This window comes from Oncorhynchus clarkii, unplaced genomic scaffold (assembly GCF_045791955.1).
Source record: "Oncorhynchus clarkii lewisi isolate Uvic-CL-2024 unplaced genomic scaffold, UVic_Ocla_1.0 unplaced_contig_6317_pilon_pilon, whole genome shotgun sequence".
Lineage (NCBI taxonomy): Eukaryota > Metazoa > Chordata > Actinopteri > Salmoniformes > Salmonidae > Oncorhynchus > Oncorhynchus clarkii.
The window spans coordinates 183,388-208,455 of NW_027257941.1; the positions used below are offsets into that span (position 1 = coordinate 183,388).

A 25,068-nucleotide genomic window follows, 5' to 3' on the forward strand; every position below is an offset into this window, starting at 1 on the left:
CTGATAATAAGTGAATGTAGAAATCATTTCAAATTCTTCATATTAAGACAACCAGATGGTGCCATTTTCATGTTTTGTATTTTATTTACAAAAAAAGCCAGGGACATATTGCATCACGCCATAATTTACAAATGAAGCGTTTGTGTTTAGTGAGTGTGCCAGATCAGAGGCAGTAGGGAGGGACCAGGGATGTTCTCTGTTTAGTGAGTCCTCCAGATCAGAGGCAGTAGGGATGGACCAGGGATGTTCTCTGTTTAGTGAGTCCTCCAGATCAGAGGCAGTAGGGATGGACCAGGGATGTTCTCTGTTTAGTGAGTCCTCCAGATCAGAGGCAGTAGGGATGGACCAGGGATGTTCTCTGTTTAGTGAGTCCTCCAGATCAGAGGCAGTAGGGATGGACCAGGGATGTTCTCTGTTTAGTGAGTCCTCCAGATCAGAGGCAGTAGGGATGGACCAGGGACGTTCTCTGTTTAGTGAGTCAGCCAGACCAGAGGCAGTAGGGATGACCAGGGACGTTCTCTGTTTAGTGAGTCAGCCAGACCAGAGGCAGTAGGGATGACCAGGGATGTTCTCTGTTTAGTGAGTCCTCCAGATCAGAGGCAGTAGGGATGGACCAGGGATGTTCTCTGTTTAGTGAGTCCTCCAGATCAGAGGCAGTAGGGATGACCAGGGATGTTCTCTGTTTAGTGAGTCCTCCAGATCAGAGGCAGTAGGGACGATCAGGGATGTTATCTTGATAAGCGCGTCAATTGGACCTGTCAAAATGAGAGAAAATGTATGGAGTCAAAATAACATTATTTTCTTTAGGAATGTAGTGAAGTAAAAGTTGTCAAAAATAGAAATAGTAAAGTACAGATACCCCCCCCCCCCCCCCAAAAAAAAAACTACTTAATTAGTACTTTAAAGTATTTTTACTGAAGTACTTTACACCACTGAGTGTATGATCACCACAGGCACCTACTTCAGAGACAAGTCTTGAGCAGTAGAAAACTAATTCACTTTTAAAATACACACACACACATCTTCAACGAGATGTGGATGAATCAACTTCAGCTCAAGAAACTGACATCCTTTATCATAAATCAGAAAAACTAGTCAGATTGTCGTTTGGCACAGGTATATGATATAGAAAAACACAATGGGATGCTTTACAATGTAGCTAGGTTAAGGTGGTATGGTATAGTGTAGATGTACCTAGGTTAAGGTGGTATAGTGTAGATGTAGCTAGGTTAAGGTGGTATAGTGTAGATGTAGCTAGGTTAAGGTGATATGGTATAGTGTAGATGTACCTAGGTTAAGGTGGTATAGTGTAGATGTACCTAGGTTAAGGTGATATGGTATAGTGTAGATGTAGCTAGGTTAAGGTGGTATAGTGTAGATGTACCTAGGTTAAGGTAGTATAGTGTAGATGTACCTAGGTTAAGGTGGTATAGTGTAGATGTACCTAGGTTAAGGTGGTATAGTGTAGATGTACCTAGGTTAAGGTGGTATGGTATAGTGTAGATGTAGCTAGGTTAAGGTGGTATGGTATAGTGTAGATGTACCTAGGTTAAGGTGGTATAGTGTAGATGTAGCTAGGTTAAGGTGGTATAGTGTAGATGTACCTAGGTTAAGGTGATATGGTATAGTGTAGATGTAGCTAGGTTAAGGTGGTATAGTGTAGATGTACCTAGGTTAAGGTGGTATAGTGTAGATGTAGCTAGGTTAAGGTGGTATAGTGTAGATGTACCTAGGTTAAGGTGATATGGTATAGTGTAGATGTAGCTAGGTTAAGGTGGTATAGTGTAGATGTACCTAGGTTAAGGTGGTATAGTGTAGATGTAGCTAGGTTAAGGTGGTATAGTGTAGATGTAGCTAGGTTAAGGTGGTATGGTATAGTGTAGATGTAGCTAGGTTAAGGTGGTATGGTGTAGATGTACCTAGGTTAAGGTGGTATAGTGTAGATGTACCTAGGTTAAGGTGGTATAGTGTAGATGTAGCTAGGTTAAGGTGGTATAGTGTAGATGTAGCTAGGTTAAGGTGGTATAGTGTAGATGTAGCTAGGTTAAGGTGGTATAGTGTTGATGTAGCTAGGTTAAGGTGGTATAGTATAGTGTAGATGTACCTAGGTTAAGGTGGTATAGTGTTGATGTAGCTAGGTTAAGGTGGTATAGTATAGTGTAGATGTACCTAGGTTAAGGTGATATGGTATAGTGTAGATGTAGCTAGGTTAAGGTGATATGGTATAGTGTAGATGTAGCTAGGTTAAGGTGATATGGTATAGTGTAGATGTACCTAGGTTAAGGTGGTATAGTGTAGATGTAGCTAGGTTAAGGTGGTATGGTATAGTGTAGATGTACCTAGGTTAAGGTGATATGGTATAGTGTAGATGTAGCTAGGTTAAGGTGATATGGTATAGTGTAGATGTACCTAGGTTAAGGTGGTATAGTGTAGATGTACCTAGGTTAAGGTGGTATAGTGTAGATGTAGCTAGGTTAAGGTGGTATAGTATAGTGTAGATGTACCTAGGTTAAGGTGGTATAGTGTAGATGTACCTAGGTTAAGGTGGTATAGTGTAGATGTAGCTAGGTTAAGGTGGTATGGTATAGTGTAGATGTAGCTAGGTTAAGGTGGTATGGTATAGTGTAGATGTACCTAGGTTAAGGTGGTATGGTATAGTGTAGATGTACCTAGGTTAAGGTGGTATGGTATAGTGTAGATGTAGCTAGGTTAAGGTGGTATGGTATAGTGTAGATGTACCTAGGTTAAGGTGGTATGGTGTAGATGTACCTAGGTTAAGGTGGTATAGTGTAGATGTAGCTAGGTTAAGGTGGTATGGTATAGTGCAGCTGTACCTAGGTTAAGGTGGTATAGTGTAGATGTACCTAGGTTAAGGTGGTATAGTGTAGATGTACCTAGGTTAAGGTGGTATAGTATAGTGTAGATGTAGCTAGGTTAAGGTGGTATGGTATAGTGTAGATGTACCTAGGTTAAGTTGGTATAGTATAGATCTACCTAGGTTAAGGTAGTATGGTGTAGATCTACCTAGGTTAAGGTGGTATAGTATAGTGTAGATGTACCTAGGTTAAGGTAGTATGGTGTAGATCTACCTAGGTTAAGGTGGTATAGTATAGTGTAGATGTACCTAGGTTAAGGTAGTATGGTGTAGATCTACCTAGGTTAAGGTGGTATAGTATAGTGTAGATGTACCTAGGTTAAGGTAGTATGGTGTAGATCTACCTAGGTTAAGGTGGTATAGTGTAGATGTACCTAGGTTAAGGTGGTATGGTGTAGATGTACCTAGGTTAAGGTGGTATAGTATAGTGTAGATGTACCTAGGTTAAGGTAGTATGGTGTAGATGTACCTAGGTTAAGGTGGTATAGTATAGTGTAGATGTACCTAGGTTAAGGTGGTATAGTATAGTGTAGATGTACCTAGGTTAAGGTGGTATAGTATAGTGCAGCTGTACCTAGGTTAAGGTGGTATAGTTTAGATGTACCTAGATTAAGGTGGTATAGTGTAGATCTACCTAGGTTAAGGTGGTATAGTGTAGATGTACCTAGGTTAAGGTGGTATAGTGTAGATGTACCTAGGTTAAGGTGGTATAGTGTAGATGTAGCTAGGTTAAGGTGGTATAGTATAGTTTAGATGTACCTAGGTTAAGGTGGTATAGTGTAGATGTACCTAGGTTAAGGTGGTATAGTATAGTGCAGCTGTACCTAGGTTAAGGTGGTATAGTGTAGATGTACCTAGATTAAGGTGGTATAGTGTAGATCTACCTAGGTTAAGGTGGTATAGTGTAGATGTACCTAGGTTAAGGTGGTATGGTGTAGATGTACCTAGGTTAAGGTGCTATAGTATAGTGCAGCTGTACCTAGTTTAACGTGGCATACATCTCCCCAATCTGGCAATACAGGGTCATGGCGAAGGCCATTCCAAAGATCATCAAGACTGCGATGCCAAATGCAATCCCCAGGGTGATGAATGTACCCTTCGCGATGACTGACATCACCAACTTGGTACAAGGTCTCAAGTACACTTTGCGTTGTCCGTCTGCGAGTTTGCACTCCTGAGTGGTGTCACGGCAGTCACAAGAGGCGGGGACTGTTGAGCCCCAGTCTGAAGGTCCATGGATCAGTCCACAACATTTTGCCTGCTCTTCCAGTTTCTGCATGAACATCTGGAACAAAGACGACTGGTTCCTCAGTGGTAGCAGCTTTTCCGTCAACCATTCCTCAATCTTATTCACTCCGACAGCTCCCAGGATTCCAGCGATCACCAGGAGGATGAAGATGAGGAGCAGCCCGACGAAGAACAGCATGAGCATGACGCGGCTTTCCCTGATGGCACCAAAGCAGCCCAGGAAGCCAAGCACCGTGATGATGGTACCGACGGCTATCAGCAGGTTCAGCCCCGGAAACAACCCCCCAAACACAGGGTTCACTTTGAGGTAGATGGAGACTCCAAGGATGATGCATCCACTGATCCAGAACAGCAGGTTGAAAACGAAGAGGAAGTACTTGATACATTTGTTCACAGCCATCTTCTAAACTTCCAACAGCCAGGCAAGACGTGACAGAGCAACTTGACGATGTACAGTGTGTGAGAGTGAGTGTACCAGATCTGTCACCTATATAAAAAAATATGTATTAAAAAAATAACAACCCGAGGCTGTAGGTGTGGCTAGTGACTCCTCATTCCAGAAACCAACCGTTTTCTACTTAAAAAAAAAAAACGTTATCTAAAAACTGACGCTGGTTCAGCCCTCTGCTAGACTACTTCAACAAAGTCTGAGCAGTGAGCTCTGCTTGAGGCTGTTAGATTAAATGCATGACTTCAGCGGTATCCTGTATGACATGCAAATATTTTTTTAGCATGCCCTGAAGACTTTCCTCTTGCAAACGGATCAGGTTAATAATCATAACAAACCAGCCTCCACCTGAACAGTTTCTCTCCCTGTGTTTTGGCCCTCACCAGCCTCCACCTGAACAGTTTCTCTCCCTGTGCTGTGGCCCTCACCAGCCTCCACCTGAACAGTTTCTCTCTCCGTGCTGTGGCCATCACCAGCCTCCACCTGAACAGTTTCTCTCCCCGTGCTGTGGACCTCACCAGCCTCCACCTGAACAGTTTCTCTCCCCGTGCTTTGGCCCTCACCAGCCTCCACCTGAACAGTTTCTCTCCCCGTGCTGTGGCCCTCACCAGCCTCCACCTGAACAGTTTCTCTCCCTGTGCTGTGGCCCTCACCAGCCTCCACCTGAACAGTTTCTCTCCCCGTGCTGTGTCCCTCACCAGCCACCACCTGAACAGTTTCTCTCCCCGTGCTGTGGCCCTCACCAGCCTCCACCTGAACAGTTTCTCTCCCTGTGCTGTGGCCCTCACCAGCCTCCACCAGATCCACAGATACTAAAGGACTTTGTACTCTATGCTGCACACTGTATCAAGACTGGAGATCACTCTGTCATGCTGATTTGAGTTCGAATAACAGACTGGAAGCTTCAAAAGGAGGGTGGTGCATGGAATCATTGTTCTTCCTCTGACGACCATGGTTACCTGCAAGGAAACACGTGCCGTCATCATTGCTTTACACAAAAAGTGCTTCGCAGGCAAGGATATTGCTGCCAGTAAGATTGCACCTAAATCAACCATTTATCTGATCATCAAGAACTTCAAGAAGAGCGGTTCAACTGTTGTGAAGAAGGCTTCAGGGCGTCCAAGAAAGTCCAGCAAGCGCCAGGACTGTCTCCTAAAGTTGATTCAGCTGCGGGATCGGGGCACCACCAGTACAAAGCTTGCTCAGGAATGGCAGCAGGCAGGTGTGAGTGCATCTGCACGCACAGTGAGGCGAAGACTTTTGGAGGATGGCCTGGTGTCAAGAAGGGCAGCAAAGAAGCCACTTCTCTCCAGGAAAAACATCAGGGACAGACTGATATTCTGCAAAAGGTACAGAGATTGGACTGCTGAGGACTGGGGTAAAGTCATTTTCTCTGATGAATCCCCTTTCCGATTGTTTGGGGCATCCGGAAAAAAGCTTGTCCAGAGAAGACATCAGTCCTGTGTCATGCCAACAGTAAACTATCATGAGACCATTCATGTGTGGGGTTGCTTCTCAGCCAAGGGAGTGGGCTCACTCACTTTTGCCTAAGAACACAGCCATGAATAAACGCTGAGTGAAGCTGTGAGTTCGTATGTATACGGATGTGGATGGTGGTGTGGACGGTGGTGTATACGGATGTGGACGGTGGTGTTGGCGAGTTCTTCGGATTAGGGAAGTGATATTTTAATAGTTGGGTCTCTCTCACGCTCTCTCTCTCACCCTCCCTCCCTCTCCCTACCTCCATCCCTCCCTCCCTCTCCCTACCTCCATCCCTCTCGACCCTCTGTGTGTAGATTGCTTCAAAATCCATGCCACTTTCTCTTCTTTAATTGAAAGACAAACAAGTTACTGAACTAAATGACTACCGCCCCGTAGCACTCACTTCTGTCAACATGAGGTGCTTTGAGAGGCTATTCAAGGATCATATCACCTCCACCTTACCGGCCACCCTAGACACACTTAAGTTTGCATACTGCCCCAACAGGTTCACAGATGACGCAATCGCTATCACACTGCACACTGCCCTATCCCATCTGGACGAGAGGAATACCTATGTAAGAATGCTGTTCATTGACTACAGCTCAGCATTCAACACCATAGTACCCTCATCATCAAGCTGGAGTCCCTGGGTCTGAATCCCGCCCTGTGCAATTGGGTCCTGGACATTCTGACGGCCGCCCCCAGGTGGTGAAGGTAGGAAACAACATCTTCACTTCGCTGACCCTCAACACTCGGGCCCTACAAGGGTGCGTGCTCAGCCCCATCCTGTACTCCCTGTTCACCCATGACTGCGTGGCCACGCACGCCTCCAACTCAATCATCAAGTTTGCAGACGACACAACAGTAGTGGGATTGATTACCAACAACAACGAGACAGCCTACAGGGAGGAGGTGAGGGCACTCGGAGTGTGGTGTCAGGAAAACAACCTCTCACTCAACGTCCACAAAACAAAGGAGATGATCGTGGACTTCAGGAAACAGCAGAGAGAGCACCCCCCCTTATCCACATTAACGGGACAGTAGCGGAGAAGGTGCAAAGTTTTAAGTTCCTCGGCATACATATATTGCACCTTGCCTATGCCACTCGGCCCTCGCTCATCCATATACTTACATGTACATATTCTCATTCACCCCTTTGGATTTGTGTGTATTAGGTAGTTGTTGGGGAATTGTTAGATAACTTGATAGATATTAGTGCATTGTCGGAACTAGAAGCACAAGCGTTCCGCTACACTCGCATTAACATCTGCTAAACATGTGTATGCGACAAATAAAATGTGATTTGATTTGAAGTTTACTTGGGTTTAATCCATCACTGTGACACTGTGGTTGGGGGGAGGACAGTATGACTGATCAAATTATGAAAGACAAGTATTGTAATTTTGAATTCTGTGAGTGTGGAAGAGGTGAACAAAAATATTATTGTCTATCAACAATGACAAGGCACTTGGATGGAAAATTACTGAGGATAATAGTGAACGATATTGCCATATCTTCAATCTAAGTCTACTAGAAAGTGTGTGCCCTCAGGCCTGGATGGAAGAAAAATAATTTCGCTACCCAAGAATAGTAAAGCCCTCTTTACTGGCTAAAATAGCCGACCAATCAGTCTGTTACCAACCCTTAGAAAACTTTTGGAAAAAATGGTGTTTGACCAGATACAATGTTATTTTATTGTAAACAAATTGACAACAAACTTTCAGCATATAGAGATGGACATTCAACAAGCACGGCACTTACGCAAATGAGTGATGATCGGCTGAGAGAAATTGAGGATAAAAAGATTGTGGGAGCTGTTTTGTTAGACTTGCGGCTTTTGACATTATCGATCATAGTCTGCTGCTGGAAAAACGTATGTGTTATGGCTTTTACACCCCCTGCTATAATGTGGATAAAGAGTTACCTATATAACAGAATACAGAGGGTCTTCTTTAATGGAAGCCTCTCCAACAATATCCAGGTAGAATCAGGAATTCCTCAGGGCAGCTGTCTAGGCCCCTTACTTTTTTTTCCAATCTTTACTAATGACATGCCTTGAGTCAAGCCAGTGTGTCTATGAATGCGGGTGACTCAACACTATACATGTCAGCTACTACAGCAACTGAAATGACTGCAACACTGAACAAAGAGTTGCAGTTTGTTTCAGAATGCGTGGGAAGGAATAAGTTTGTCCTAAATATTTTAAAAAAACTAAAAGCATTGTATTTGGAACAAATCATTCACTAAACCTTAAACCTCATCTAAACCTTGCAATAAATAATGTGGAAATTGAGCAAGTTGTGATGACTAAACTGCTTGGAGTAATGCTGGATTGTAAACTGTCATGGTCAAAACATGTTGATACAACAGTAGCTAAGATGTGGAGAAATCTGTCCATAATAAAGCGCTGGACTAATGTTCAGTCATGTGGTCAGGTGCCACAAAGAGGGACCTTGGAAAATTACAATTGTCTCAAAACAGGGCAGCACGGCTGGCCCTTAAATGTACACAGAGAGCTAACATATATGACATGCATGTAAATCTCTCATGGCTCAAAGAGAGATTGACTTCATCACTACTTGTTTTTGTAAGAAGTGTTGACAAACTGAATCTACAGAGCTGTCTGTTTAAACTAGTAGCACACAGCTCAGACACCCATCCATACCCCACAAGACATGCCACCAGAGGTCTCTTCACAGTCCCCAAGTCCAGAAGAGACTATGGGAGGCACACGGTACCACATAGTGCTATGACTACAAGGAACTCTATTCCACAGTACCACATAGAGCCATGACTACATGGAACTCTATTCCACAGTACTACATAGAGCCATGACTACATGGAACTCTATTCCACAGTACTACATAGAGCCATGACTACATGGAACTCTATTCCACAGTACTACATAGAGCCATGACTACATGGAACTCTATTCCACAGTACTACATAGAGCCATGACTACATGGAACTCTATTCCACAGTACTACATAGAGCCATGACTACATGGAACTCTATTCCTCATCAGGTAACTGACCCATGCAGTAGAATCAGATTTAGAAAACAGATAAAAAAAAAACACCTTATGAAACAGTGGGGAGTTTAAGAGACACACACACAGACACAGAAACACACATACACACACACACAGACACACACATACACATGATAAGACACACACTCTACACACACATATACATGGATGTTGTATTGTAAATACGTGATAGTGGAGTAGTGGCCTGAGGGAACACGCTACATGTATTGGGTAAAGTGTTATGAAATGTAATGTCATGTAATATTTTAAACTGCCTTTAACCATGCTGTTCTGGCTAAATTCCCAATCTGGCTCTCATACCATCACCACATCACCAACACCACCTAATCATCCCCAGTTTCTAATTGGCTCATTCATACCCCCTCCTCTCCCCTGTAACTATTCCCCAGTTTCTAATTGGCTCATTCATACCCCCTCCTCTCCCCTGTAACTATTCCCCAGTTTCTAATTGGCTCATTCATACCCCCTCCTCTCCCCTGTAACTATTCCCCAGTTTCTAATTGGCTCATTCATACCCCCTCCTCTCCCTTGTAACTATTCCCCAGTTTCTAATTGGCTCATTCATACCCCCTCCTCTCCCTGGTAACTATTCCCCAGTTTGAATATGTAAATTAGAATGTGTTCTCAGTCAATTTACCTTGTAAAAATAAGGCTCAAATATATAGACTTGCAGTACATACAGCTAAAGTATAAGCACATATGTTAAATGGTTATCCTCTTTACAATGCATTCAAATGAGTCTCTCCAGCAGGGTTTGTCTACAACGAGCTAGTTTGGTATTCCATGGAATTCTCTCTCCCATTTATCTCTATCTGAGGGATTCAAATGAACCTAATTGGCAGTAAATTAGCATTTGTTGCCGAGGGAATTGCAAATGCTGTGTGTGATCGAGAGAGAGAGCAGTTATCCAATCACAATGTTGATCATCCTGATTTATCTGCCACTGGGTGGAGGGGGCAGGGAAGGAAGAGATGGGGGGGAGGGGACAAAGAGAGGAGAAGTGTCAGACATGGTAACAGGGGAGACCGATACATATTTGTGTATTAATTAAGGATCCCCATTAGTTCCTGTCACGGCAGCAGCTACTCTTCCTGGGGTTTATTATGGATCCCCATTAGTTCCTGCCAAGACAGCAGCTACTCTTCCTGGGGTTTATTATGGATCCCCATTAGTTCCTGCCGAGGCAGCAGCTACTCTTCCTGGGGTTTACTATGGATCCCCATTAGTTCCTGTCAAGGCAGCAGCTACTCTTCCTGGGGTTTACTATGGATCCCCATTAGTTCCTGCCAAGACAGCAGCTACTCTTCCTGGGGTTTATTATGGATCCCCATTAGTTCCTGTCAAGGCAGCAGCTACTCTTCCTGGGGTTTACTATGGATCCCCATTAGTTCCTGCCAAGACAGCAGCTACTCTTCCTGGGGTTTACTATGGATCCCCATTAGTTCCTGCCAAGACAGCAGCTACTCTTCCTGGGGTTTACTATGGATCCCCATTAGTTCCTGCCAAGACAGCAGCTACTCTTCCTGGGGTTTACTATGGATCCCCATTAGTTCCTGTCAAGACAGCAGCTACCCCGGATTAGATCCTTTTGTCCATTTTCTCCTAAAATGACATCCCCAAATCTAACTGCCTGTAGCTCAGGCCCTGAAGCAACGATATGCATATTCTTGGTACCATTTGAAAGGAAACACTTTTAATTTTTTGAAATGTGAAAGGAATGTAGTAGAATATAACACAATAGATCTGGTAAAAGATAATACAAAGAACAAACCAACCGTCCAGGGCAATGTCCCCAATCACTGCCCTGGGGCATTGGGATATGATTTAGTCCAGAGGAAAGAGTGCCTCCTAGTGGCCTGGTCCTCCAACACCACCTCTAGCAGCTTCTGGTCGCCCATCCAGGGACTGACCAGGACCAACCCTGTTTAGCACAGTATCTGGTCTCCCATCCAGGGACTGACCAGGTCCGACCCTGCTTAGCGCAGCATCTGGTCTCCCATCCAGGGACTGACCAGGACCGACCCTGTTTAGCACAGTATCTGGTCTCCCATCCAGGGACTGACCAGGTCCGACCCTGCTTAGCGCAGCATCTGGTCTCCCATCCAGGGACTGACCAGGACCGACCCTGCCTAGCACAACATCTGGCCTCACATCCAGGGACTGACCAGGACCAACCCTGCTTAGCATCTGGTCTCCCATCCAGGGTCTGACCAGGACCAACCCTGCTTAGCACAGCATCTGGTCTCCCATCCAGGGACTGACCAGGACCGACCCTGCCTAGCACAACATCTGGCCTCACATCCAGGGACTGACCAGGACCAACCCTGCTTAGCATCTGGTCTCCCATCCAGGGTCTGACCAGGACCAACCCTGCTTAGCACAGCATCTGGTCTCCCATCCAGGGACTGACCAGGACCAACCCTGCTTAGCACAGCATCTGGTCTCCCATCCAGGGACTGACCAGGACCAACCCTGCTTAGCACAGCATCTGGTCTCCCATCCAGGGACTGACCAGGACCAACCCTGCTTAGCACAGCATCTGGTCTCCCATCCAGGGACTGACCAGGACCGACCCTGCTTAGCACAGCATCTGGTCTCCCATCCAGGGACTGACCAGGACCGACCCTGCTTAGCATCTGGTCTCCCATCCAGGGACTGACCAGGACCGACCCTGCTTAGCACATTATCTGGTCTCCCATCCAGGGTCTGACCAGGACCGACCCTACTTAGCGCACAGACAGGCTGCTTTAGAAAGCTATGATACACAGCTGAAGGCAGGCTGGGCTGGGCCGACAGACAGACAGGCTGGGCCGGGCCGACAGACAGACAGGCTTGCAGGTGCTTTAGAAAACAGCATATTTAAACGTCTTTAATACCCTGATAAATCGTAGTGACACGCTTTAAAATGGACCTCCACCCTCACGTAAACTGACACTTCTAAAGCAGTGGAACACAGGGCCAGCTGCAGAATCTCTCCACTAGTTGAATAAATAGGTCAGGCAGAATGAAGCACTCTCCTGGGTCCCAGTGTCTGAATGTTCTTTTCAAAAAGGCTCACTATGTTCATGTGAGTTTTCAAAGCTAGCACTGGTGTAAAGTGGAACAATGGAAGGGCTTTTGACGTTGGTTAAGGTCATTAAGTAATTCATTAATCTCCATTGTCGTTTTTTTCCTCCAACGGCATGAGTACATCTCCTGAGTGATTTTTTTTTTATTTTTATTTTTTGATTTTTTTTAACTCGGCAAGTCAGTTAAGAACAAATTCTTATTTTCAATGACGGCCTAGGAACAGTGGGTTAACTACCTTGTTCAGGGGCAGAACGACAGATTTGTACCTTGTCAGCTCAGGGATTTTATCTTGCAACCTTCCGGTTACTGGCCCAACGCTCTAACCACTAGGCTACCTACCCCCTCTACACTCTAACCGCTAGGCTACCTACCCCCTCTACACTCTAACCGCTGGGCTACCTGCCGCCCAGTGTGGTTGAAGCTGTCAACCACACTTTTCAACACAAAGTGACAACTATGTTTGTTGGTCACATTCAGGCCAATTGGCCTGCTTGAGTATGGATGCAAAGGCCCTGGATTCTATGTAATGACCTTCATCCTTATCAACTCTTCATCATCATCATCTGTTTCTCTCAGAAGACGCCAGACTCCAGGTGGGATAGGATCACACAGTTGCTGAGGTGTTACTGTAAATACTGCAGTCAGGGAGCTAAGAGCTGAGGTGTTACTGTAAATTCTGCAGACAGGGAGCTAAGAGCTGAGGTGTTACTGTAAATTCTGCAGACAGGGAGCTAAGAGCTGAGGTGTTACTGTAAATACTGCAGACAGGGAGCTAAGAGCTGAGGTGTTACTGTAAATACTGCAGTCAGGGAGCTAAGAGCTGAGGTGTTACTGTAAATTCTGCAGACAGGGAGCTAAGAGCTGAGGTGTTACTGTAAATTCTGCAGACAGGGAGCTAAGAGCTGAGGTGTTACTGTAAATACTGCAGACAGGGAGCTAAGAGCTGAGGTGTTACTGTAAATACTGAAGACAGGGAGCTAAGAGCTGAGGTGTTACTGTAAATACTGCAGACAGGGAGCTAAGAGCTGAGGTGTTACTGTAAATATCAAATCAAATTTTATTTGTCACATACACATGGTTAGCAGATGTTAATGCGAGTGTAGCGAAATGCTTGTGCTTCTAGTTCCGACAATGCAGTAATAACAAGTAATCTAACTAACAATTCCAAAACTACTGTCTTGTACACAGTGTAAGGGGATAAAGAATATGTACATAAGGATATATGAATGAGTGATGGTACAGAGCAGCATAGGCAAGATACAGTAGATGGTATCGGGTACAGTATGTACAAATGAGATGAGTATGTAAACAAAGTGGCATAGTATAGTATAAAGTGGCTAGTGATACATGTATTACATAAGGATACCGTCGATGATATAGAGTACAGTATATACGTATGCGTATGAGATGAATAATGTAGGGTAAGTAACATTTATATAAGGTAGCATTGTTTAAAGTGGCTAGTGATATATTTACATCATTTCCCATCAATTCCCATTATTAAAGTGGCTGGAGTTGAGTCAGTGTCAGTGTGTTGGCAGCAGCCACTCAGTGTTAGTGGTGGCTGTTTCCGGCGCCGACAGAGATGGCCGCCTCGCTTTGCGTTCCTAGGAAACTATGCAGTAAATACTGCAGACAGGGAGCTAAGAGCTGATGTGTTACTGTAAATACTGCAGACAGGGAGCTAAGAGCTGAGGTGTTACTGTAAATTCTGCAGACAGGGAGCTAAGAGCTGAGGTGTTACTGTAAATACTGCAGACAGGGAGCTAAGAGCTGAGGTGTTACTGTAAATACTGCAGACAGGGAGCTAAGAGCTGAGGTGTTACTGTAAATACTGCAGACAGGGAGCTAAGAGCTGAGGTGTTACTGTAAATACTGCAGACAGGGAACTAAGAGCTGATGTGTTACTGTAAATACTGCAGACAGGGAGCTAAGAGCTGAGGTGTTACTGTAAATACTGCAGACAGGGAGCTAAGAGCTGAGGTGTTACTGTAAATACTGCAGACAGGGCTCTTCTGTTCTGCTCTACTGGCTCTGTAAGAGAATACACAAAATGTTTTACTTTTAAAGGTGCAATATGCAGAAATTCCTCTGCCATTTCCTGGTTACAAAAATTCTAATAGTGTGCCTAATTTTCAGTTCATGTGACAAAACAAGCAAGTATAGTGTAGAGAATCATTGTACCATCTAAACCGCTGTGAAATATATATTTTCAAGAACGAGAAATGTTGTATTTTCAGCTGTTTGAAGCTGGTGTACAAAACAGGAAGTAAAAGACGCAAAAAAAAACTCAACTTAAAGCACGGGACGCATAGAAATGGCACACATAGAAACAGATGTAACACTTCTTAGAATTGCTTTCAAAGCGAATGACAGCTCTATAACTCACATTTCTATGTGAATTTGGGTCAGGTTTCCCCCGCAATAAAAGTCACATATTGTAGCTTTAGCAATAGGGAAGATATTTCATCAACGTCCACTGTTCTCCGAGAGTTGCTGCATGTCCTCTTCCCTTCAGAGAACACACAGCATCCTATTGTCTTCACACCCGCTCTGTTCACTAATTACAGTCAGGATATCAGAAGGCAAACAAACCAACATGGAGGGTTAGAGATGGCTATATTTTAACAACAACAAGGAGACCATAAACACCTCCCCAGACAACGTGTGTGTCCCAAATGGCACCCTATGGGCCCTGGCCAAAAGTAGTGCACTAGATAGGGAATAGGGTGCCATTTGGAATTCAGACAGAATGCTTTCTGTGTTAATTATATCTAGCGTCTTAGTGTGAAATGTGAAATGTGGGGCGGTCTGTAATTTGTCTCAATTAGAAAGCAACCAAGGTAAAAAAAAAACAACGACTTCTTTAGCTAACAATCACACACCACAAAGAGGTAGGTCTTTCTTTCAGGAGTCTGTTGTGTTTCTGATCAATAGGGTTATCTTTGAATATGAAAACATCTTTGTCATGTAAAACAGTGCTGGGTTAGATTTAAAGGGCCCAAAGAGTGTTTAGGGAGGGTCTGAGCACCTCAGAACAGGAGGGAGGGAGGGAGGGAGGGAGGGACAAACTCAAATCAAATCAAATCAAATTGTATTTGTCACATACACATGGTTAGCAGATGTTAATACGAGTGTAGCGAAATGCTTGTGCTTCTAGTTCCGACAATGCAGTAATAACCAACAAGTAATCTAACTAACAATTCCAAAACGACTGTCTTACACACAGTGTAAGGGGATAAAGAATATGTACATAAGGATATATGAATGAGTGATGGTACAGAGCAACATAGGCAGGATACAGTAGATGGTATCGAGTACAGTATATACATGAGGTGATTATGTAAACAAAGTGGCATAGTTAAAGTGGCTAGTGATACATGTATTACATAAGGATGCAGTCGATGATATAGAGTACAGTATATACGTATGCATATGAGATGAATAATGTAGGGTAAGTAACATTATATAAGGTAGCATTGTTTAAAGTGGCTAGTGATATATTTACATCATTTCCCATCAATTCCCATTATTAAAGTGGCTGGAGTTGAGTCAGTGTCAGTGTCAGTGTGTTGGCAGCAGCCACTCAATGTTAGTGGTGGCTGTTTAACAGTCTGATGGCCTTGAGATAGAAGCTGTTTTTCAGTCTCTCGGTCCCAGCTTTGATGCACCTGTACTGACCTCGCCTTCTGGATGATAGCGGGGTAAACAGGCAGTGGCTCGGGTGGTTGATGTCCTTGATGATCTTTATGGCCTTCCTACATCGGGTGGTGTAGGTGTCCTGGAGGGCAGGTAGTTTGCCCCCGGTGATGCGTTGTGCAGACCTCACTACCCTCTGGAGAGCCTTACGGTTGTGGGCGGAGCAGTTGCCGTACCAGGCGGTGATACAGCCCGCCAGGATGCTCTCGATTGTGCATCTGTAGAAGTTTGTGAGTGCTTTTGGTGACAAACCAAATTTCTTCAGCCTCCTGAGGTTGAAGAGGCGCTGCTGCGCCTTCTTCACGATGCTGTCTGTGTGAGTGGACCAATTAAGTTTGTCTGTGATGTGTATGCCGAGGAACTTAAAACTTGCTACCCTCTCCACTACTGTTCCATCGATGTGGATAGGGGGGTGTTCCCTCTGCTGTTTCCTGAAGTCCACAATCATCTCCTTAGTTTTGTTGACGTTGAGTGTGAGGTTATTTTCCTGACACCACACTCCGAGGGTCCTCACCTCCTCCCTGTAGGCCGTCTCGTCGTTGTTGGTAATCAAGCCTACCACTGTTGTGTCGTCCGCAAACTTGATGATTGAGTTGGAGGCGTGCGTGGCCACGCAGTCGTGGGTGAACAGGGAGTACAGGAGAGGGCTCAGAACGCACCCTTGTGGGGCCCCAGTGTTGAGGATCAGCAGGGTGGAGATGTTGTTGCCTAACCTCACCACCTGGGGGCGGCCCGTCAGGAAGTCCAGTACCCAGTTGCACAGGGCGGGGTCGAGACCCAGGGTCTCGAGCTTGATGACGAGCTTGGAGGGTACTATGGTGTTGAATGCCGAGCTGTAGTCGATGAACAGCATTCTCACATAGGTATTCCTCTTGTCCAGATGGGTTAGGGCAGTGTCCAGTGTGGTTAGGGCAGTGTCCAGATTGCATCGTCTGTGGACCTATTTGGGCGGTAAGCAAATTGGAGTGGGTCTAGGGTGTCGGGTAGGGTGGAGGTGATATGGTCCTTGACTAGTCTCTCAAAGCACTTCATGATGACGGAAGTGAGTGCTACGGGGCGGTAGTCGTTTAGCTCAGTTACCTTAGCTTTCTTGGGAACAGGAACAATGGTGGCCCTCTTGAAGCATGTGGGAACAGCAGACTGGTATAGGGATTGATTGAATATGTCCGTAAACACACCGGCCAGCTGGTCTGCGCATGCTCTGAGGGCGCGGCTGGGGATGCCGTCTGGGCCTGCAGCCTTGCGAGGGTTAACACGTTTAAATGTCTTACTCACCTCGGCTGCAGTGAAGGAGAGTCTGCATGTTTTCGTTGCAGGCCGTGTCAGTGGCACTGTATTGTCCTCAAAGCGGGCAAAAAAGTTATTTAGTCTGCCTGGGAGCAGGACATCCTGGTCCGTGACTGGGCTGGATTCCTTCTTGTAGTCCGTGATTGACTGTAGACCCTGCCACATGCCTCTTGTGTCTGAGCCGTTGAATTGAGATTCTACTTTGTCTCTGTACTGACGCTTAGCTTGTTTGATAGCCTTGCGGAGGGAATAGCTGCACTGTTTGTATTCGGTCATGTTACCAGTCACCTTGCCCTGATTAAAAGCAGTGGTTCGCGCTTTCAGTTTCACGCGAATGCTGCCATCAATCCACGGTTTCTGGTTAGGGAATGTTTTAATCGTTGCTATGGGAACAACATCTTCAACGCACGTTCTAATGAACTCGCACACCGAATCAGCGTATTCGTCAATATTGTTATCTGACGCAATACGAAACATGTCCCAGTCCACGTGATGGAAGCAGTCTTGGAGTGTGAAGTCAGCTTGGTCGGACCAGCGTTGGACAGACCTCAGCGTGGGAGCCTCTTGTTTTAGTTTCTGTCTGTAGGCAGGGATCAACAAAATGGAGTCGTGGTCAGCTTTTCCGAAAAGGGGGCGGGGCAGGGCCTTATATGCGTCGCGGAAGTTAGAGTAACGATGATCCAAGGTTTTTCCATCCCTGGTTGCGCAATCGATATGCTGATAAAATTTTGGTAGTCTTGTTTTCAGATTAGCCTTGTAAAAATCCCCAGCAACAATGAATGCAGCCTCCGGATAAATGGATTCCAGTTTGCAAAGAGTCAAATAAAGTTCGTTCAGAGCCATCGATGTGTCTGCTTGGGGGGGATATATACGGCTGTGATTATAATCGAAGATAATTCTCTTGGTAGATAATGCGGTCTACATTTGATTGTGAGGAATTCTAAATCAGGTGAACAGAAGGATTTGAGTTCCTGTATGTTTCTTTCATCACACCATGTCTCGTTAGTCATAAGGCATACTCCCCCGCCCCTCTTCTTACCAGAAAGATGTTTGTTTCTGTCGGCGCGATGCGTGGAGAAACCCGCTGGCTGCACCGCCCCCGATAGCGTCTCTCCAGTGAGCCATGTTTCCGTGAAGCAAAGAACGTTACAGTCTCTGATGTCCCTCTGGAATGCTACCCTTGCTCGGATTTCATCAACCTTGTTGTCAAGAGACTGGACATTGGCGAGAAGGATGCTAGGGAGTGGTGCACGATGTGCCCGTCTCCGGAGTCTGACCAGAAGACCGCCTCGTTTCCCTCTTTTTCGGAGTCGTTTTTTTGGGTCGCTGCATGGTATCCATTCCGTTGTCCTGGGTGAAAGGCAGAACACAGGATCCGCGTCGCGAAAACCATATTCTTGGTCGTACTGATGGTGAGTTGACGCTGATCTTATATTCAGTAGTTCTTCTCGACTGTATGTAATGAAACCTAAGATGACCTGGGGTACTAATGTAAGAAATAACACGTAAAAAAACAAAACACTGCATAGTTTCCTAGGAACGCGAAGCGAGGCGACTATCTATGTCGGCGCCGGAAGTACGAGACTGACTGAGAGATGGAGGGAGGGACGAACAGATGGAGGGAGGGACAGTTTAAATTATAGGTGTGTTGAGGTATTCAACTTCTGCCACCCTCCCCGAACCTCACTCATCCATTCCTTTCCTTCCTCCCCCATTCTCACCCAGTCATCCCTAGCCTCCCCCATTCTCACACAGTCATCCCTAGCCTCCCCCCATCTCACCCAGTCACCCCTAGCCTCCCCCATTCTCACCCAGTCACCCCTAGTCTCCCCCATTCTCACCCAGTCACCCCTAGCCTCCCCCCATTCTCACCCAGTCACCCCTAGCCTCCCCCCATCTCACCCAGTCACCCCTAGCCTCCCCCATTCTCACCCAGTCACCCCTAGCCTCCCCCATTCTCACCCAGTCACCCCTAGCCTCCCCCATTCTCACCCATTCACCCCTAGCCTTCCCCATTCTCACCCAGTCACCCCTAGCCTCCCCCCATCTCACCCAGTCACCCCTAGCCTCTGCCATTCTCACCTAGTCGGGATGCTGGCCTTCTAGGCAGAGTTCCTCTGTCCAGTCTCAACGTCAACAGTGAAGAGGCAACTCCGGGATGCTGGCCTTCTAGGCACAGTTCCTCTGTCCAGTCTCAACGTCAACAGTGAAGAGGTGACTCCGGGATGCTGGCCTTCTAGGCAGAGTTCCTCTGTCCAGTCTCAACGTCAACAGTGAAGAGGCAACTCCGGGATGCTGGCCTTCTAGGCACAGTTCCTCTGCCAAGTCTCAACGTCAACAGTGAAGAGGTGACTCCGGGATGCTGGCCTTCTAGGCAGAGTTCCTCTGTCCAGTGTCTGTGTTCTTTTGCCCATCTTAATCTTTTATTTTTATTGGCCAGTCTGAGATATGGCTTTTTCTTTGCAACTCTGCCTAGAAGGCCAGCATCCCGGAGTCGCCTCTTCACTGTTGACGTTGAGACTGGACAGAGGAACTCTGCCTAGAAGGCCAGCATCCCAGAGTCGCCTCTTCACTGTTGACATGGAGACTGGTGTTTTGCGGGTACTATTTAATGAAGCTGCCAGTTGAGGACTTGTGAAGCATCTGTTTCTCAAACTAGACACTCTAATGTACTTGTCCTCTTGCTCAGTTGTGCACCGGGGCCTCCCACTCCTCTATCTATTCTGGTTAGAGACAGTTTGAGCTGTTCTGTGAAGGGAGTAGTATACAGTGCTGTACAAGATCTTCAGTTTCTTGGGAATTTCAAGCATGGAATAGCCTTCATTTCTCAGAACAAGAATAGACCGACGAGTTTCAGAAGAAAGTTCTTTGTTTCTGGCCATTTTGAGCCTGTAATTGAACCCACAAATGCTGATGCTCCAGATACTCAACTAGTCTAAAGAAGGCCCGTTTTATTGCTTCTTTTAATCAGAACAGTTTTCAGCTGTGCTAACAAAATTGCAAAAGTGTTTTCTAATGATCACAGCCTTTTAAAATGATAAACTTGGATTAGCTAACACAATGTGCCATAGGAACACAGGGGGGATGGTTGCTGATAATGGGCCTCTGTACGCCTATGTAGATATTCCATTTCAAATATGCCGTTTCGAGCTACAATACTCATTTACAACATTAACAATGTCGACACTATTTCTAATCAATTCAATGTTATTTTAATGGACAAAAAAAAAATGATTTTCTTTCAAAAACAAGGACATTTGTAAGTGACCCCAAACTGTTGAACGGCAGCGTTCTCTGTAGTGAAGCCAAAACACAAAAACAATAACCGTGTTCATAAGTATCCCAGAGGAAATGGTGTGCCCAGTCATTGGTATTATTCAGGCTATGCCATGGTTCAGAGAAACAATATTCAAGGTGTTTAACTCAATAGGTTTGCACAGAACGCATCACAGTTCGCTGAGAAGATGAGGCTTTCTCCAATAAAAACACAGAACGCATCACAGTTCGCTGAGAAGATGAGGCTTTCTCCAATAAAAACACAGAACGCATCACAGTTCTCTGAGAAGATGAGGCTTTCTCCAATAAAAACACAGAACGCATCACAGTTCTCTGAGAAGATGAGGCTTTCTCCAATAAAAACACAGAACGCATCACAGTTCTCTGAGAAGATGAGGCTTTCTCCAATAAAAACACAGAACGCATCACAGTTCTCTGAGAAGATGAGGCTTTCTCCAATAAAAACACAGAACGCATCACAGTTCTCTGAGAAGATGAGGCTTTCTCCAATAAAAACACAGAACGCATCACAGTTCTCTGAGAAGATGAGGCTTTCTCCAATAAAAACACAGAACGCATCACAGTTCTCTGAGAAGATGAGGCTTTCTCCAATAAAAACACAGAACGCATCACAGTTCTCTGAGAAGATGAGGCTTTCTCCAATAAAAACACAGAACGCATCACAGTTCTCTGAGAAGATGAGGCTTTCTCCAATAAAAACACAGAACGCATCACAGTTCTCTGAGAAGATGAGGCTTTCTCCAATAAAAACACAGAACGCATCACAGTTCTCTGAGAAGATGAGGCTTTCTCCAATAAAAACACAGAACGCATCACAGTTCTCTGAGAAGATGAGGCTTTCTCCAATAAAAACACAGAACGCATCACAGTTCTCTGAGAAGATGAGGCTTTCTCCAATAAAAACACAGAACGCATCACAGTTCTCTGAGAAGATGAGGCTTTCTCCAATAAAAACACAGAACGCATCACAGTTCTCTGAGAAGATGAGGCTTTCTCCAATAAAAACACAGAACGCATCACAGTTCTCTGAGAAGATGAGGCTTTCTCCAATAAAAACACAGAACGCATCACAGTTCTCTGAGAAGATGAGGCTTTCTCCAATAAAAACACAGAACGCATCACAGTTCTCTGAGAAGATGAGGCTTTCTCCAATAAAAACACAGAACGCATCACAGTTCTCTGAGAAGATGAGGCTTTCTCCAATAAAAACACAGAACGCATCACAGTTCTCTGAGAAGATGAGGCTTTCTCCAATAAAAACACAGAACGCATCACAGTTCTCTGAGAAGATGAGGCTTTCTCCAATAAAAACACAGAACGCATCACAGTTCTCTGAGAAGATGAGGCTTTCTCCAATAAAAACACAGAACGCATCACAGTTCTCTGAGAAGATGAGGCTTTCTCCAATAAAAACACAGAACGCATCACAGTTCTCTGAGAAGATGAGGCTTTCTCCAATAAAAACACAGAACGCATCACAGTTCTCTGAGAAGATGAGGCTTTCTCCAATAAAAACACAGAACGCATCACATGACAAAATAAACAACAAAAGAAAATAAAAAAACATGATTCAAATTCAGAGAATCGTTAATAAGTTGAAAGCATTGAAGGTCGGACCAAGGCCGAAACGTTGACGAGGAGGAGGAGGAGGAAGAGGAGGGGGAGGATAAAGCGGAGGAGGAGGAAGAGGATGAAGAGGATAAAGAGGAGGAGGAGGATAAAGAGGAGGGGGGGATAAAGAGGAGGAGGAAGAGGAGGGGGAGGAAAAAGCGGAGGAGACGGAGGAGGATGAAGAGGATAAAGAGGAGGAGGAGGATAAAGAGGAGGGGGGGATAAAGAGGAGGAGGAAGAGGATAAATAGGAGGAGGAGGATAAAGAGGAGGAGGAAGAGGATAAAGAGGAGGAGGAGGAAGAGGAGGATAAAGAGGAGGAGGAGGAGGATAAAGAAAAGGAGGAGGATAAAGAGGAGGAGGAGGAAGAGGAGGAGGAGGATAAAGAGGAGGAGGAGGATAAAGAGGAAGGGGAGGAGGATAAAGAGGAGGGGGAGGAAGAGGAGGATAAAGAGGAGGAGGAGGAGGATAAAGAAAAGGAGGAGGATAAAGAGGAGGAGGAGGAAGAGGATAAATAGGAGGAGGAGGATAAAGAGGAGGAGGAAGAGGATAAAGAGGAGGAGGAGGAAGAGGAGGATAAAGAGGAGGAGGAGGAGGATAAAGAAAAGGAGGAGGATAAAGAGGAGGAGGAGGAAGAGGAGGAGGAGGATAAAGAGGAGGAGGAGGATAAAGAGGAAGGGGAGGAGGATAAAGAGGAGGGGGAGGAGGAGGAAGAGGATAAAGAGGAGGAGGAGGAAGAGGAGGTTAACGAGGAAGAGGAGGAGGAAGAGGAGGAGGTAGAAGCCAGAGGAAGATGAGAGCTACCCAGAAACACTCACGTCTCTAATAACTCCTTTACAATGAGTCATCATGGAATCATTACTTTCAACCACACACACACACACACACACACACACACACACAATGGATTAATCTTCCAGAACACACACAGTCCTAATGAGAGGTGTGTGACTGGTTGAAGTTTTCAACAATTAGGTATATTCTGGGCTGTTTTTTTGCACAGTGCAACCCTGAGGTCATGCTCAGCGTGGTGTCTGTTTTTCTTTTAAAGTATGCCAAGAGTTGAGATCCCTGACTCACGTAGGTAATGTGGAGCCAAACTGGACCAGAACCTCTACTGCTTTCTCTCAGTCAGGAGACTGTGTGTGTGTGTGTGTGTGTGTGTGTGTGTGTGTGTGTCTCTCTCCGTGTGTGTGTCTCTCTGTGTGTGTGTGTGTGTCTCTCTGTGTGTGTGTGTGTGTGTGTGTGTGTGTGTGTGCGTGCGTGCGTGTGTGCGTGCGTGCGTGTGTCTCAACAACAAATAAAGCATCTTGCTTCCATCAGTTTATTCCAGTTCAGAATTTTTAAAATATGACTTGTATTTTAACAGCAACAGCTCCAAACCTAGACTTGTTTTCAACAATCATTTCTACAGTAAGATGTACAGTAGATCATGCTTCATCTTCATAGGCACTGTTACTTATGGTTGCCCTAACTAGCTTGCTTTGGCTAACGCTAGCTAGTTGAGGTAGCTATTAGCTGTGTACAAGGGGATTGTTTGAAAGAGAAACTCACATTGACGACTACGAGATATAGTACTCCCTTATTATCTATCACCTGTTGTAAAATGACAACGATGCCTTGCTATCTGACTGACTGGTCCACTGTCGAAACCCTGTTTCCTGAAACCCTGTTTCCTGAAGCCCTGTTTCCTGAAACCCTGTTTCCTGAAGCCCTGTTTCCTGAATCCCTGTTTCCTGAATCCCTGTTTCCTGATCCCTGTTTCCTGAAACACTGTTTCCTGAATCCCTGTTTCCTGAAGCCCTGTTTCCTGAAGCCCTGTTTCCTGAAGCCCTGTTTCATGAATCCCTGTTTCCTGAAGCCCTGTTTCCTGAAGCCCTGTTTCCTGATTCCCTGTTTCCTGAAGCCCTGTTTCCTGAAACCCTGATTCCTGAAGCCCTGTTTCCTGAAGCCCTGTTTCCTGAAGCACTGTTTCCTGAAGCACTGTTTCCTGAAGCCCTGTTTCCTGAATCCCTGTTTCCTGAAACCCTGATTCCTGAACCCTGTTTCCTGAAGCCCTGTTTCCTGAAACCCTGATTCCTGAAGCCCTGTTTCCTGAATCCCTGTTTCCTGAAACCCTGATTCCTGAAGCATCCTGCCCTGTTCTGAAAGATGTCCCTGGGTTTACCATCATGCTGTGGATGTTTGGGTCAGGAAGTATCGTTTTTAATTTGTTTTCGTTTTGAGAGACTCATTACTAAGCAGCTTCTCCTCACAAAACACAATTGTGGGCGCTCCTCGTTATTTCTCAAAGTGTGTATTAAACCGAGAGAGAGAGAGAAACTCATTGCTGTCTTTGCGTTTCATGACAACCGAGCTCAGTCAGAACGTGTGATTAGCTTTGAGTCCCCAACCGATGACAGCGGTGAGTGATGGCGGGGTGGGAATGACAAGTCAGTTGCAGCATTGAAAACAACGGGATACTCGGAAATCTCCAACTTACGACTTCAGCGCGCTCCAAACAACTAGCTCCGATAGTGTAAAATCTATTTGAACGGCCATCCAACTCAGCCTCTCTCTACAGCTCCGACTCTCCGACCTGAAGATCACTGAGGTCATGATTTGACCTTGTATTTTTCTGTGTTTCCCAGTTGTTTTGAACACGACAAGGGATTGACAGCACATCGTCTGCCGCTGCTGTACGACAATATCATGTCACCGTGTGGGACTGTGGGTCAATTAACCTTGTCGGAGTGGGCGCCCTGATTCTAGTTTGTGAGCTAGGCAGGCTACTGCCTGGGATGGTCTCACACTCAGAAGTAAGAGATGGGGATGGCTGGGTTGACCTCAGGTCTACCCACTGGAAGCCCGAGGTAGGGCGAGCGGGGGAATCTATCAAATAGTGCACCTCTAACTATGTACAATACTAAGGCAATTAGTAAAATCAGTCACACTATGAAATGCTACCAAATAAACCCCAATTCATTCATAATACTGTGAATATATAGTTTCACAGACATAT

General features: G+C 45.4%; 1 protein-coding gene and 1 pseudogene across 2 annotated transcripts in view; both read right to left on the bottom strand.

Annotated features, from left to right (window-relative positions):
- Window positions 1-591: 591 nt before the first annotated feature.
- The window catches only part of LOC139394126 (zinc finger CW-type PWWP domain protein 2-like), a 56,382-nt gene continuing 31,905 nt past the window's right edge, over window positions 592-25,068 (bottom strand). For both annotated transcript variants that reach the window (XM_071142158.1, XM_071142157.1), the window contains one exon: window positions 592-755. In XM_071142158.1, the coding sequence (XP_070998259.1) occupies window positions 729-755 (27 nt within the window). In that variant the 3' untranslated portion in view covers window positions 592-728. The remainder of the gene's footprint in view (window positions 756-25,068) is intronic.
- LOC139394134 (tetraspanin-8 pseudogene) lies at window positions 3,855-4,523 on the bottom strand (annotated as a pseudogene).